A 15,830-nucleotide genomic window follows, 5' to 3' on the forward strand; every position below is an offset into this window, starting at 1 on the left:
CTAACTTAAACCAACGCTATCTTATTAAATAATAGTTCAAGTCTCCATAAGGGTAATGCTAAAGATTATAATAGGTTAGATTTTGTCAGACAAAAAAACTAACTCCAAAACAAACATTTGAATCAATGCATATAATCCATTAATACATGAGATTCAGGACTGAAGGATATAGGCTCTTAAACAATTGTGAAATTAATCTCAGTTTAAGCTTATTGCCTACTTTATAAACTCGCTATTAGGTATAATGGCTTTGAATTCCAATATGCTATATTATAAAACCAGTTGTTCAATGAAATGTGTCTGTATTGGAACTCTTTGCTAGGCTTAGTAGTTAATGTTTACCTTATGGTGCTATAAAAGCTCCGTGTCATTTGGTATCCCACGTGTTGGCACTTTGCTATTTATAGGCTTTAATTACAGTCATTTGCTTGGACACTTCAAAGGTGACTTATGTTAAGTAGCCTAAGCAATAAAACATTACTTAATTTTATATGGCAGGTAAAACACTAATGATTTTACTTGACACTCGTTTTTTGGCATTAGGATATCTTTAAAATCACAGGTGTTACAAATGCACAAATGAACTCTGTACCTGCAAAGATGGCCGACCTGGCCACGCCTTTACATTACCTGGGGCTCTTTGCCGCTGACACACTCACACAACAAACAGGAAGTGGAGGAGGTGGAGGAGTTGTCTCTTAAAAAGAAGCAGGGGCAAAGCTTCACGTACAGTAAACGAGGTGAAAATGTGGCGCACGAAGATTACGGTTGTGGACGAGAAGAAGAGATGAACGTTTCGCACAAAATCCCGGATTTCTCCTCAGGATCAAAACCAAAGATCAACATTGTGGGACAGCATGCCCTCATCAAGAGTCACTCTTCAGATTGTACTTCTGACAGTCTTCTTTTTTACTGTTTCAGGTGAGTTACAATTGAATTGACAACAAGTAAGAGATATTATTACATGTTGCTAATAGAAGACTTGCTGTTTAATTATAAAAACTACATTGTTGAAATTACAGGGCTATTGAGTATTGAGCTGGTTATTGGTAATATACCTTTTGATAACTATAAAGGACCTGGATGGCTGTGATACCTCTTATTATTAGTTATATGATGGCTAGACTAACATTAGAGGCAAGATGAGAAAACTGAGGATATATTTTGGTGTTTTTCTTGGCTGAATTTAGTGTTTCCTGTTATTCCTGTTGAAAAAGAACCTTAGAGTCAATCTGGTGTGTAATGTGCCATAAGGCAGATTTGGTCTGTTCCCCTTTGCTCCCTTCTTAAACATGGACATATAGGCCTGTTCAGATGTAGAATAGTACGTTGTGGACTGGGGTGTATAAGAGAATAGGTAGTTGACATTAGCTGCTGCTATGTGGTAACATGGCTCTGTTTGCTCAGCACAGGCTTGGTTAGTCATAGTAGGAATATAGCCAAGGTGTCTGCCTCATCTCTCATCACAAATTGTCATTGTGAGTGAGTTTGCGGTGACTAAAAGCATTTCATTAATTCATAGTCAGACTGATTTATATTCTGTTTGCCACTGACATATATGTGCTGATATTTCAAAGTGTCATTCACAACTTTGTATCTGAAGATTTGATCCTGTTACTCTTTAAAACATTCATGCTTTTGTTTTTCTTAGGGGCTCAGAAGCTAACTATAACCCCTGACAGAGGCACCACCATCAACATCAGCAGCAGCAGCAGCAGTCAGGTCAAAGGTTGCCAAGTTTGCACAGCACCAGGGCGGTGTAGCACATCCATCCTGCTGAAAGACAGCACTCATTACATCTTGGAGTTTAAGTGCTCCAGACCTCAGGATGTGTTCAGCGTGGAAATTGTGCGAAATATTGGTAAGAACACTGCAGTCTCTCTGAATAACAATGATTCAATTATTTGTTCACAAATAAATCAAATTATCCTGCTGAACTAGAACAGAATACATGGATTTATGTTTTATGAAATGTCTCTCCTAGAGTGTACCACAAGGTCGTGTACCAGCAACATCATCCAGGCCGACTACGGCTCCCTTCCTTTGCTGGATTTTAACCGCAAGTTTACCTGGAACTTGAAAGCCTCCTCTTTAAAGGCGTTCAAAATAGACTTCAACAATGCAGGTTTTAGACAGATTAACTCCTTGGAGAGATGTTTAGACAAACACAGTTACACCCTCCAGGCCTCCCAGACCACAGGGAACGTGGTTGTTGGGAAATACTGCAGAACAGGACCCATCCACAGTGCTCAGGTACTAGACCGGGGCAGCTTTTCTCTGGATGTTCCCGCAGGGCAGAAGCTCCAAACCGGCCAGTTAGATGTGTCTGTGGGAGAGGAAATCAAATGTGAGTCCTTTCAGTTTTCAGTGTTTGAGTAATCTTCTCTCTGTCTGATGTTTCATGCAGAAGACCTCCAGTTCTCTGACTGTTTCTTGTGTTTTTTTTCCCTCTCATAGCCCTTGCAAAAATGACAGTGATGTTACCAAAAGGGACCTCGTCTGCAGAGCTGCTCTCGCCTAACTACCCTGAGAGTTTCCCTGACGATGATGTGATGGAGTGGTACTTTCAGGTCCCTGACAAACACAAGGCGACCGTTCAGTTCTTAAAAGTAGTGCAGCCACGTTGTTTGAAGAAAGAGGCAGCAGTGGAATATCACAGCAAAGGCAGAGGGGCATTGGTGCTGCGCCTGTCAGATTCCCAGCCGGAGCAGAATCAGGGAAACTTCTCTCTGACGCTCAGGAACTGTGAGATGGACAGAAGACGAACTGATTCTCCTGGACTGAGTCTAAACCTCAGGGTGTCTTCATCAAGTAAAAGTATACCAGGTGTGTAAATCCTCAATATGTTACACTGCTGTTTTGCTCTGAACGCGTTATAGTTCTAGTTTTATTTTTCTGCAAAGTGGTTATGTATTAGGCCCACTGGATTTTATATCTTATATATTGTAATATTTGAGGAATAATGTAGTCTGATCAGTCTTATGGAACATCTTAGTTTGGAGGGAATCTAGATCTACTATTCCTATGAAAATAATCTAATAAATAAAGGGTCAAATTAATGCTCACCTGAAAGTTAAAGCTGCTATAATTAACATTTTCGTACTACATGTGGATGAACTGACAATATGTGTAATGTAAACCTCCTAAAAAGTTAAAACATGCTTCTTCCAAAACATCAAACTGTAGACAGACAGAGGTTAATGACCAGTTGTGATCATAGTGAAACATTTGGTTGCTAAAAGAATAGATTATGTGTTGGTGGAGACCATATAAGGGGCTCAAAGAGAGTAATTATTGGACTTAAATTATCAAGTATCTTAGAATAAAAAATGTACACTTTTAAAGAAGAAGATACTTTATTAATCCCTATGGGGAAATTGCCTCATGTCTGATATATAAGAAGAAACATGTATGCTAGCATGATTGCTATAAAAATGTAAGATTGTTGGTGTTCTGCCATTGCAAGTGGTTAGAAAGCAAAATGCTGCAACTTTGAAATATTAATTCTGTTAATTCAGTCAAAAGTAGTCATAGGTATGCCGTGTAATGTGTAGAATTTCTTCTTTAGTCGTCCAAGCAGACTTGAAGTGCCAAATCTTTCAGTGCCTGATAACATAGAAGAAAAAAGAAAAACAATTCTAGAATGAGCATGATGGGCATTTTTGCTGTAAGGGACAAAAAGTTAGAACAATACTACATAAAGCTGGGGCGCTGGTGGCCTAGCGGTCTAAGCGCCCCATGTTTAGAGGCTATAGTCCTCATCGCAGAGGTCTGAGCCGGTTCGACTCCCAGCTGGTCGACCATTTACTGCATGTCCTCCCCCGCTCTCTGCTCCCCACATTTCCTGTCACTCTTCAGATTTCCCATCCATTAAAGGCGAAAAAGCCCCAAAATATAACTTAGAAAAAAAACACTACATAAAGCCAGAGTCTACAAGTACTTTAATCATCAATCTATGAATGAAAGCAGTTTTTTTATTTGAATACAGGAGCACTTAAGAGAAGTGTTAAACTTTGGTCGATGTTTTTGCCTCAGAAAACCCTCTGAAGGATTAATAATGTCTCCTCCTCGTGTTGCAGCACGCTCTGATTACTAAATATAAATGATCTTTATTTTCTATTTTCCCGTCATGTTCCAACAAGAGTTTAGTTTTACAAATCATGGGTGTGACAGAATTCCCCCCGTTCACTGAGACAGCCTCCCAGTAGATGACTAAGGAAACAGTGACGTAGAGAGTGGGCCCTCTGGTCTCTATCTGCACCCGCAGGTGCACAGTCAGGGGAGCTCTGGTGTTGCCTCATCACTTACTGAGTCATGAATGACAGAGCTGGCTCAGGACCAGGAAACATTTCCTTTGAAAATCAGGAAATCACTTCAGCTTCAGCAGTCAAATCAAATTCAAATTCCTGGTTAACATGGATGTACTGATTTCACATACCTACACATTTGCATTTGTGTGCTCATATATGAGACAGAGAGAAAAAGAAAATGATTTTGTTTAATGTTTATTACATTCTGTCTTGTATGGCTGCAGATGCCTTTGTCATTTAAGTGTTTCTCATACTCTTGGTGCTCCCTTAGGGCCGATAAATGTTTCATTCTTTCATTAAATGTTTTACGATATATTTCAGCGGTAACCTGTAAAGTGGATGTGAACAGAATGGAGGGTCTTTCTCTTCACATCGAGAAGTTGAGACCGGCCTCTGACTGCAAGATGAAAATAAACTCTGTGCTGAAGGAGAAGATCACCGTCACATCGAACAGTGACCTGACTTTCCAGGACTGCCAGCCAGACGACGTACGAGTCTCTGCCACCAGAGTCATAGGTAAGAATTTAAGACTTCCCTGGTTCTAGAAAAGACACTGAGGTTTATCCATCAGATCTCAACACAGATGTATATTTACATCTCCATGGCATATGGTAAAAATACATTAATCATTGACACTCTTCCTGTTTCCTATTGGAAAGGATAATATGTGATGTTTTTAAAGCCCCTGGTACACAGCAAAGGTAGTCAAAACCTAATTTAGAGACCAGCCACATCTGGATACTGTTATTTTTTGACATGCAATAATATCATGACCTATCTCTATGAAGGTAGATGTGTTGCAAAATGCACAAGCTTGTAGACTTGATTTGAGAACCTGCAGAATACAATTTGAGAACTTGTGGATCAAAAATTATTTTTGCAACACATCAGTGCAAGAAGTGTTGCAAAAGTCAAGCGCGCAGATTCGTCACTTTGCAATGTGAGAAAGCTCATTCGTGAAGTTACAGGGACCGATTTGAGAGGTTGTAATCACTGAGTTGTGGTTGTAAATATCAATCTACACATGTATGAATATTTTTTACAAGTGAAAAATTTCAAAATACAAGTTCACATTTTTTCCACAAGCTACCATGTATTTTTTTTTTCTGTAACTTCAAATTCAGTTCACATGTGTGTGAATATTTTTTACAAGTGAAAAATGAAACATACAAGTTCACATTTTTGATCCACAAGTTCTCAAATCGTATTCTGCAGGTTCTCAAATCAAGTCTAGAAGCTCGTGCATTTTGCAACATATCTACCTTCATATATCCCTCATCTTTTCTGGCCTAAACTCAAACAGAAATGGATAACTATTTTAAGCCTGGAGTGTTTAAAACCATTGTGTAGGATGCTATTTTGCCACTTACCAAGCTTGACAACACAATAACATTGACCTCTGCATGATCTAATCAACGCTAATATGTATTTTCTACATAATTCATTAAAACATGTTGTTTTTCTCTTTGACTTTGAGTATGATGCAGGTTGTTTTGGTTTCAGTGCATGTATTGAAATATGGGTTTGTCTTTGGAATGTGGAACTTGTTATATGATCTTGTCAGTCAACACACAAATTGATTTCCTGTAAATGGCATTGAGTCACGTTTCTCGTAGTGATCAGTTCTTAAGTGGGAATTAGTTTCAAGTAGATTGTTCAAAGCTTTTTTTTTTTCTTGCCACTCCTCTTGACTTTTAAAAATGTCTTTCAATGGTGTTAAAACTGTCTGCCTTTCAATATTTTACTATGAAACAACATCGTTTAAGTATTTATAAGCAAAATGTGTATGCAACTGCATGATAGAGTTGCAAGCAGATACAAGCTTGTTTTAAATGTATGTTGCAGTGCAATTTTTTTAAATCAATATCATAACTCCTTCAATGAAGACATTTAATATTACTTCAGCTGCGTCTTCATAAACAGCTTGGCTATGACTTCCTACATCACATCATCAAATACATTTGACAACAACATCTTCATGTATGTGTGAAAAAGTATTTATGAAATGTTAATTTTATTCTCATAAATGCAAAGATCTGGAGGTTAACTAAGGGCTAGAAGAACTGGAATTACTTTTACATTACCCTTTATTTGGTGTCACTCCTGAAGTCAAGTATCAGCCTCATTTGTGATTTGAATGACCTCCTCTTTCATGTCAGAGTGCAGCAGGCTGAAAGACTGCCCACAGACTCCGGTCCGTCTGCCTTGCTACCCTTCGATGCCGTCCTGCCTCCCCACTCCTTTAAGCAGTGTAACCTGGACCCTGCGTCCTCCTCAGCACGGTACAGTGGAGCTGACCTCTCCCTCTGGACCCCTCAAACAGTCCCTTCCTGGACAGCCGTGCAATGATAGCTTCATTATCAAAGCAACTGAAGATGATGGCAACACTATAGGACACTTCTGCCCCCAGGGAACCATTCAGAAGATCCAAATTCACACAAACGTAACAGTCACGGTGTCCGTTCTTGGAACAAAAGCCACAAGGACATCTTTAAAGCATGTCCTGGAAGCTAGATTGAAGGAGGAAATAACAGGTAACAAGTAACTTCTATTACATAAATTGAATAAATGAAGTAAATGCATGTTTTTGTATTGATATTTAAAATTCCTTCTCTCCACTCCTATACAGAAAGATACATATTCACAGTATTTCCAAAGAGAGACGCTCCTGTCTTGTTAGCTACTCCTGGTTGGCCGTCGGGAATGAAGTCTTCCTCCACTGTCTCCTGGATTGTCACAGTTCCCAAAAAGATGGAGGCCCACCTGATGTTTACCAACCTCAACCAGCCCAAATGCAGCAACCGACACACCAACATCAGAGTGCAGAGAGTTGGCCGGCTGGAGGAGGATTACAGCCGCAGAGAGGATGAGGAGGCCGAGGAAGAGATCACAGTCTCAGAGAGCTTCTACCTCAACATGTCAAACTGCATGCCGGAACGAGGGGACTTCAGTGTCATCACCAAGATCACCCTACAGAAAAGCCAGAGTAAGAGGACATTTTGAATGGTTACTTACTGCTATTTCCCTCTTGTATGAGTGTTTGTTGTGTTTTCTCTCACTCCTCTGGTAATCCTGAAAGAATGCAGCAGAAGCCTGCGTTTCTCACCAGAGCTGTCAATCATGACATCACATCCCCTCTTTTTAACATCAGCTAACTTAAACTAAAATTCTCCAAAAAAGACCTAACTGCCATGACCGAAAAACTTATTTGATGAGTAGTTTAATTTTGTAGTTTGACCCATGTTTCATCTGTTATAATGGAGGAGGCGGGCCTTAAGACTGCTTCTGTTCCTTCCACACAATCCACACCAAAACTTGTGGACTGATTGTCATGTCTTTCAAGCAGATATGTAACAATATCTGTACCAAATATCTCTAAAGGTTCAATAATAAATTCTGTGTTCTGGTTTATGACTGGAAATCTGAAAAAGTTACAAAATTAGCCTCAGGTTTATTTACCTAAAGTAATAATTAGCATGGTAACATGCTAAATGTGATGACAGTGAACAGTGAACTTGATATTTCCAAAGCATTTAAATACTGAGATGGTGCGGATGTTAGCTTGTTGATGACGTGTGTCTTGGTACAGTGTTACATGGAGCTGTTGAAATGGCTGAAAACTCTTTTTGTTGTCTATTTACATATTGTAAACTCAAAATCTTACTAAGTGAAATTGTCTCATTTTTAGTCAAAATGTTTTATCCCACTTGATTTAAGATAGATTTACTTAACAAGTAACATTTGAGAAAGATAGAGGGACTTGTTTTAAGACAATGCATCTTCTTAAATATCTTGTTAAGTCAAACAATCTTGAAATGATCTTGTTTTGAGTTCTAATTTAGAAGAAACATGTCATACACGTTTCAAGCTGATATCTTATTTGTAGAAGATGGATAATCTTGATTTAAGACACACCCTTTACTTGATTTAAGTAAATGCATTTCATTGAGGAATCTATCAGAAAACAACTCCATGGATAAAATAAAGAAAAGTTTTTTTTTTTTAAGGGTGTGTTACAGTTTTCAGGCTGATTTCTTCTAAATCAGATAAAAATATACATCCTCAAACTACATGCACACAATGAAACACCTACTTTTCAGCATAGCTGGCTTATCCTAAAAAACAACATGACTGAATATTAGTATATCCAGCTAACTATGAGAAGACATTATATCTCAAAATGCTCAAATTAAACTTTGTAATCTTATTTCAAGTACAAGATGGTCTTAAACCTAGAGACGTGCCGCTATTATACAACTCAAATTAAGGAGAATATATCTCAAATGAAGAAGTTGACATGAAATGTATTAGTGCAGAAATATTTTTTGGAATGAAAAAATTCTAATTGTTATCATTCCTGTCTTATTCTGATACACTAAGCTTTAAAATACTTGTAAAATATTACTTAAAATAAGTTTTCACTGCTAATTTTAAGATTATTGTTTTCTAAATTTTACATCTTATTTTAAGAAATCTTACCAAGCACATTTTCACTTGTTCTACTGGCAGATTTTTTTTGCTTATTTCAAGGTAAAAGGTTTTTTTTCTTGTTTTTGGAGGGATATTTTTTCCAGTGTAGGTTGTATATTGAATCCTGAATGGTACATTTTCAAACTCTTTCTCAAAAGGCAAAGGGAAACTTAGGGAGATGCAGTCCAATTGGATCAAATTCTTGAATGGGATAAGATAATGGTAGCAGCAGTAAGGATGAAGTTGATGTTTTGGAACAAATATCTATAAAACTATGACACTCAAGGCCCTCTTAGTTGTGCTTTGTGTTGAGAGTTAATCAACAAATGTGAGTGTACTACAATGCTAAAATATACTGATGACTGGAATACTGTACAGCTTGACATTAACATGTTAGTGTTGTCCTTGTTAGCATGCTGATTTGAGCATATAGCTCAAAGCTTCACTCTTGACTGGAGGCTCTTAGTCTCTTTTCTTAATCCTGCAATGTACTTAAAAAGAGCTTTGTACGAGGACATCAGTGACATAAATCCAGATACTTCTAAAGAGGAAAAATATCCCAGAACTTGATGAGAATGAGAATGTAATCAATCTGCATCAGATGTTTCTTACAGAATAACAGAAAAAATTAATGAAACATTATGTGTCGTTTTCTCATTTAGACCTCCTGCTGACCATCATCCTGAGCGTGGTGGCAGCTCTGTTGGCCATCTTTGTCATCGTGCTGGTACTGGTCTGTGTGGTGATAAGGTAAAAGCATCTGCTTTATGTTTTACTCATATTTTTGTGTTTTCATATGAATCACTGGTTGAAAGGATTCCTCAAACTATAACTTTAAAGTCTGTCATGTGACGTCTCTCAAACAGGAAGAAGAAGAAGAAGCTGAACCAACAGGTGTCGATTTACAATCCAAACGGCATCAGCTTCTTGCCGGGAAACAACGGCTTCCCAAAATCTCGTGAAGACAACGAGTCTCATGTGTACGCCTCCATCGAGGATACGCTGGTCTACACACACCTGCTGAAAAAGGGGAGAGAGATCGGCGTCTATGGGGAGTTTGAAACCTACAGACCCTTCGCAGGACACTCGGACTCACAAAAGCCACTGGTCTCAAAAGACGGGGAGGACGACAACAGACAAGTGGGGACCTACCGACCCTTTCAGTACCCCTCTCAGCAGGCTCCTCCCCTTCCTGTCAGGCCTCCCAGCCATGTTGACCCCATGGTGGAGAACGAGATATACCAGACTGAGGGACAAAGTGAAGAGGAGCGTTCTCCCAATCTGGGGCCACGTATGGAGCCAGAGGGAGGGAACTGAGGAGAAGATTGGATTCAGCTTTCTGCTTTCCATTTGACCTCCTTGAACTTTGAGACTTTCATTCCCTGGCTTCTGTGTGATTACCTGATGTTCAGCCCTGCGAGAAGCTTTCGTTTTTTCTCTTGAGCATAGTTTTGCACCAAAGCGGGCACACAAAATGACCCTGCTCAAACCTGCCTGCAGCTGTTACCTTGTTTTATCTCAGATGAAGGCACATTTGGTTTTCAAAAGCAGAATACCATCATCCCTTTTTAAAGCAGTTTTTATACCAGTTTCAGGCAGATTCTTTTAATTTGAGATATTTTGTACATATTCAAGAGGCTTGTTCTTTTGATTAGATCACTGAGAGAACTCCTTTACTCTTGTATCTCTCTAGCATCATCAAAACATGATGACCTGTGTTGCAGGAGTTTGAAATATCTGTATATGAGCATAGACACTCTTAAAGATACAGCATGATTACAACAGAAATGTGCCAAACAGACACTCCTGATAATCCAGTCTCTACAGTCTAATCTCAAACTTGCTTTCAGCAATTTAAGGACCAGGAATAAATAATAATGTTGCATTTGTCCTTTTTTGGACCCATACTTTTTGGATTCTCAAGACTGATCTGCTGCTAACTATGTGATCTTTGACGTTTTTCTTAAAGGGACGTTTTTCATTTTGTCTTCTTCATCCTGTTGAATGGGAATCACCAGCAAAAGGTCTCATTTCACTTTTATGTTTTTAGGACCGTTTTTAAGATCTCTTGTTTGCTATAATAACATGAAACCAAACATACACAATTACTAGCAATCTGAGTACAAAGTTACATCCCACGAAGAAATATCGAATTTTTTTAGACTGAATTTGTTGTGTTTAGTTGTAGGTACATTTTACAAGAAACAGACTGTGTGATTGTAAGCTACAGTTTTTGATTAATTTAATAGCATTAAAAGTTGGATGGGAATGACAAATGGCATGCTGAAGTGGTATATTTGGGTGTTTATTTTAACATTTGTGAAAACACTGAATACAATGGGTTTTCTTGTAAAGCCCTGATGCCTCCTGCAGTTCATTCCCTGAACTACAGAGGGAGACAAAGTTGCCATAAATCTGTTCCTGTCCTGTGCTAATAAAACACGCTCTGCTCTCTTACTGTGAAGTTATTTTGGTTTGGAGCCATGAAAAATATGACCATGAATACTTGGCTGGTACTGATTATTAAAGGGACTGAGATGAGGACATGCTGTTTACAGACACACTTCAGCTGACATCAGTGGATATCCATGGAGATATTCAAACATGTTGATCTGATGTAACTTTCCTTTTGGTGAGAAAACTGTGAAGAGAACAGAAACTAATCTTTTGGACTTTAATGGTGAACAAAATGTGGATGGGTGGAGGCATAATAAGTCCTGGTTCCCATCAAGCAGGGAGTGTCAGGTTTGAAGAAAAGACAGACCAGGGAAACACCACAGGGTTGGATGGAAAAGTGTTTCGAAATTTGAAAATACTTTGAGCCAGGTGGGTTTTTTTCTGCATTCTCCCCCCTTGATAGAAGATTTCTTCTTCGTGTCCAGACAGAGGCTGCAATGCTAACACACACCTACTCACCTGTCTGACGTATGAAGCATTTTTCAATGATTTGAAGTAAAGACAAAAGAAAAGCTAAAAACAAAGAAAGCTACTGGCAGCTTGTTGCATATGGCTGCAACACAGTCCAAATAGTTTAACATAAGTCCTGCTTCTGACAAGAAAAGAGCCCATCATGGTTCATGATTTTAAAGCACCAAATAGGTTTCAGGGTATTTTCTGACCCAGCTAAAATAAAATAAACATGATTTTAAACACTGAAACTGAGATGATTGCAACATGTTTGTGGCTTTTTAGCTGGTTTCTTTTGTGGAGTCTCTCTCCTTGTCTCAGAGATTGGGCGGCTCCTCCCACACCTACACCTGCACCTTCACACCTGCACCTGATCTCTGCAATCACCACCTGCATTTAAGCCCTCCTGGGAGGCTTCTCCAGTGCCAGATTATTCCTGCATCTTAAGTGGTATCTTAGCCTGTTCTCTCGTGAATTTGCTAGTTTGCTATTGAATGTTCCAGCTTTGTGCTTTTTACCTGTGACTAACCCTGCTGTCTCTGTTTCTCCAGTGCCTCCACGAGCTCCCAGTGCTTTTTCCCTATCGCTGCCACACTGCCTCACTCTCTACCTGGATTTATTCACCAGCCTCCACCTCTGGTCCTCACGCCTTGGACCCTGGATCCCTTCCCTGCTCCCTTTGTTCCATACAATAAATTCAGTGAACTGCGTCCTCTGCCTCCGGCTGTGCTTTTGGGTCCACACTGTTTCATCTGGTTTTCTAACCGTCACAGAAACAGGTTTTCAAATTTAATTTAGATAGGACAGCTTCTGAATATGGCCACATGGCTGCTTTTGACCTTTTAACCTTACTGTCCCTGTAAAAAAGAAAAACTCCTTGAGATCTTAATCCAGTGGTGGTTTTTTTTGTTTTGATTATTAGATAAAAAGATTAGATATTAGATATTATTAGATAATTCTTAGGAGTTTTAACATAAACATAAACATGTTCTTTCAGCTATTTCTTTCTCTCAAACATGAAGAAATCCAGAAGGTTACAACTGAGTAGACATGTTTATTGACATTATTCAATGCAAAATAAGCAGCATAAGATTACATTCAGAGTTAGAAAAATAAAGAGTGTCTCAAATGAAGAAGGCACTCAGGATGGTTGCTGTTCATTAACAATAAAAAGGTTTAACTTGCATTTAGTAGCACATAACATAAAAATACGAGTAGAAAAGCCATCCAGTGGTGTTTACCTTTCTGCATAGTGAGTATTTAAGAGGACAAGTCAAAGACCACGTCTAGTGAGTTTAGCTTGGTAACAGTGGTTTAAGGAAGAAAGAAAGATCATTGTTTGTCATTAGGTTGTACGACTGCATCTGATACTTTCTGCAAGCACTGTTAACTGTTCACAGGGAGTGATTTAAGTGTCAGAGATCTTCTCCTAAACGATGTTAAACTCGCACACTGAGGCCTTTTCTGCCCGGCAGCTCTCATCAAACCACTTCCCGTTGGCAGTGGTGGAGAGGATGCCGCAGTTCTGACTGCTGCCTCCATCCGGCTGCAGGGTGATCTCTGTCTCCCAGTTTTTGAAGCGCACGTTGGAGCCAGACTGTTCGACCCACTGGCCCTCCGTCACCAAGTCGTTGATGCCCAGCCATATGTGCTCCTCAGGGCCGATGCTCTGACGGACGTAGCTGTAGAGTTGGTCGTTCTCGTCTCCGTTCACAGGTGTGACCAGGATGCCTCCTTTGTTGATGCAGTCTTCGTTGGCTGCATGGAAGTTCTTCTTAACGGGGTTAGCCAGGAAGCACTTCCCAAGGACCTTTGTGCCTCGCAGACAAACTGAGGGGCAAAGTTGGACTGAGGTGTTGGTCGTCAAGTCTTGACTTGTTATACTCACAGATCATTGATACAAAATTATTTTTTAAAGCCCATCCTAAGCTTTTCACAGATTAACAAAGTATTTTCCTACATATTCAAATTTCATTCAAAATAAAAATCCTTTGTAAAAGTGAGATAACAACGTTGCTGTGCATGATGTAATGAATCCAGATTCATCTAAAAAGGTTTAAGGAATAAAATAAGTACAAACAGAAAATTGCAAAACAACTTTTTATTGTAATTAAGTTATTATGGCCCACCTGCAGCTTATTTATTTTCCCACTGTGGGGCTGCATCCCACCCTTTGGGACAACATCCGTTCCTCCATGGGATCTACACATTTCATTCAAATCAAATCATATGGTATTTATAGGGCAGTCCTTGCAGGACACATACCTGTCTGTAAGGCTTGCTGTTCTTTCACCAAGTTTAACTCTTGAACAATGTCATTAATCTGTTTCTTCAGCTCTTCAATAGCAGCAGTGTTTGCAGAGTCTGTTGAAGGAGAAAGAAATGCCAATTATCTTTAATCCATGCACTCTGTGTTCCTAAAATACTCACACATCCTAATTCAGTGATGTTATTCAGCAAGAGGTTCAACAAGTAAGTACATTGTTATTCCCAGAGTGAAGCTGTTGTCAAATCCTACCTTTCTTTCCATTTTTTCTCTTGGAGGGAGTCTGCTGGAGTGTGCAGTGTGGCAGCAGAAGAAGACAAAAAATCAAGAGAAGTCCTCTTGCTTCCATGATATTTATAAAAACACTGTAAATCCACAGTAAAGACTCAATTTTGATGCAGCGGCACGGCAAGCTCCTCTCAGCGCTGAGCTATGGCCAGACAGTGGCTGTTGTGAGTTTTGCACACAGCTCAGAGCTGAATGAGGAAATCTTATCTCAGAGAGAACAAATGTTTTACAGATGTTTTGCAGCTGTTTGTGTTGCTTTTGAAATGCTGAGGGGAGATGGATGGTGTGCAAGATTGTGCAGTTTAACAGCATTCAGACAAGCATGACTCAGGTTCCATGTGTTTGTAGGTTGTTGGTAAATTACAGCAGTTTGTGTATGCATGTGTGTGTGTGCTTATTGCCCATATATTACACATACATGGAAATTGAATAATTATCTTTATCCATTATCTGCATCTGTCAGACCAACCTTAAGCTATTAGAATGCAAATACTTCTGCTGCTGCTTTATAAATAGCTGCTTCACAATGAGCTGTGTTTTCTTCCCGCCAGAGCCTCTGTTGTGTTTCTGCAGTTGCCCCATCCGGCCAGAGGTTGCATGTTTTGGTGTTCGTCCACATTACACATCTGGATCTCCTCAGCGAGCTGGATGGGGTGCTGCTGACATGTGGCAGGGACTTATATAATGAACAAATACTGATGGGAATCTAATGTTTGTTTATGTTTCTAGTTTCTGAGGCTTCTATAGCGAGTTTCATTGGCCCTTTTAGCTATGAAAGGGACAACTGACTAAAGCAGGAATGCTCAGTGAGCCCTCATTTCAATCTCTGAAGACAAAAACACTACAGCAAAAATGTATCTGTACACTTATTCAGAGAAAGCTGTGTTATCTGGAGGAACTTGTTTCTTGCTCCTGTAAGGAGTTTTTAGCTTGGTAATGAGTATGGTGGCCCTGAAGGGCAAAACACAACATTTCACAAAACACAAAGACATTTCACAAAACACAACAACATTACAGGAAACAGAAAGGGGAGGGACAACACTTGCGTGTGATTGGACAGAACCCAACAGCTTGACATAATTTCCTGTTTCTATTACTACTACGCAGCTGAGTCCCTGCACACATTTTAAACTGAGTTGGAAGAAATGGAAGAGGAGATGGAAATAATAAAGGAATATTTCGACAAAGGATGCACATGTATCCATCCATCCATCCATTATCCATTAGCTTGACTGCTTATCCTGTTAGGGGTCACGGGGGGTTTGGAGCCTATCCCAGCTGGCTTCGGGCGGCCAGCTGGCTTCGGGATACACATGTAATGTAGCCTAATACTCCTATGGTGTAGCCTACATATTAGGACATATTAGGACATCCTCCGGTGTCAGACCTCAGATGAAAAAACATTAGGTCTTTTTTGCTTCAAAAAGCGAAGCAAAATTTGTCCCTTTTTTCACATTCTGATTGTACATTGGTTAGCATGGACAATCTTCAACAAAATAATTCTTGGTTCACATCCCAGTGGCGGTTCTGGGGAGGGACCAACAGGGGCCACTGCCCCTGTAAAACTGAACCTGGACCCCCTGTGCCCC

At 39.6% G+C, this 15,830-nt stretch overlaps 2 protein-coding genes and 1 long non-coding RNA gene across 3 annotated transcripts; 2 read left to right on the forward strand and 1 right to left on the reverse strand.

Annotated features, from left to right (window-relative positions):
- Positions 1 to 621: 621 nt before the first annotated feature.
- On the forward strand, positions 622 to 11,237 carry cdcp1a (CUB domain containing protein 1a). Its single transcript, XM_034698304.1, has 9 exons — positions 622 to 921; positions 1,652 to 1,861; positions 1,985 to 2,347; positions 2,458 to 2,826; positions 4,632 to 4,826; positions 6,470 to 6,844; positions 6,940 to 7,296; positions 9,443 to 9,530; positions 9,647 to 11,237. Exons 1-9 carry the CDS (start codon positions 858 to 860, stop codon positions 10,095 to 10,097), a joined length of 2,472 nt encoding a protein of 823 aa, XP_034554195.1. The 5' UTR covers positions 622 to 857; the 3' UTR covers positions 10,098 to 11,237.
- An 819-nt stretch (positions 11,238 to 12,056) lies between these two features.
- Positions 12,057 to 13,773, forward strand: LOC117822976. The gene is made up of 2 exons (XR_004633289.1): positions 12,057 to 12,137; positions 12,239 to 13,773. It is a non-coding gene; the product is annotated as an uncharacterized LOC117822976 (long non-coding RNA).
- Positions 12,722 to 14,422, reverse strand: clec3ba (C-type lectin domain family 3, member Ba). Its single transcript, XM_034697969.1, has 3 exons — positions 14,206 to 14,422; positions 13,953 to 14,051; positions 12,722 to 13,517 (listed from the first exon to the last, which is right to left on the reverse strand). Exons 1-3 carry the CDS (start codon positions 14,300 to 14,302, stop codon positions 13,117 to 13,119), a joined length of 597 nt encoding a protein of 198 aa, XP_034553860.1. The 5' UTR covers positions 14,303 to 14,422; the 3' UTR covers positions 12,722 to 13,116.
- Positions 14,423 to 15,830: the final 1,408 nt, after the last annotated feature.

This window comes from Notolabrus celidotus, chromosome 12 (assembly GCF_009762535.1).
Source record: "Notolabrus celidotus isolate fNotCel1 chromosome 12, fNotCel1.pri, whole genome shotgun sequence".
Classification (NCBI taxonomy): Eukaryota; Metazoa; Chordata; class Actinopteri; order Labriformes; family Labridae; genus Notolabrus; species Notolabrus celidotus.

Coding starts and splice junctions, on each gene's coding strand:
- cdcp1a (XM_034698304.1), top strand. CDS start 858: ATGCCCTCATCAAGAGTCACTCTTCAGATTGTACTTCTGACAGTCTTC. Junction 1,862..1,984: donor GGAAATTGTGCGAAATATTG/GTAAGAACACTG, acceptor TGTCTCTCCTAG/AGTGTACCACAAGGTCGTGT. Junction 9,531..9,646: donor CTGGTCTGTGTGGTGATAAG/GTAAAAGCATCT, acceptor TCTCTCAAACAG/GAAGAAGAAGAAGAAGCTGA.
- clec3ba (XM_034697969.1), bottom strand. CDS start 14,302: ATGGAAGCAAGAGGACTTCTCTTGATTTTTTGTCTTCTTCTGCTGCCA. Junction 14,052..14,205: donor GAGAAAAAATGGAAAGAAAG/GTAGGATTTGAC, acceptor CTCCTTCAACAG/ACTCTGCAAACACTGCTGCT. Junction 13,518..13,952: donor ACAGCAAGCCTTACAGACAG/GTATGTGTCCTG, acceptor TTTGCCCCTCAG/TTTGTCTGCGAGGCACAAAG.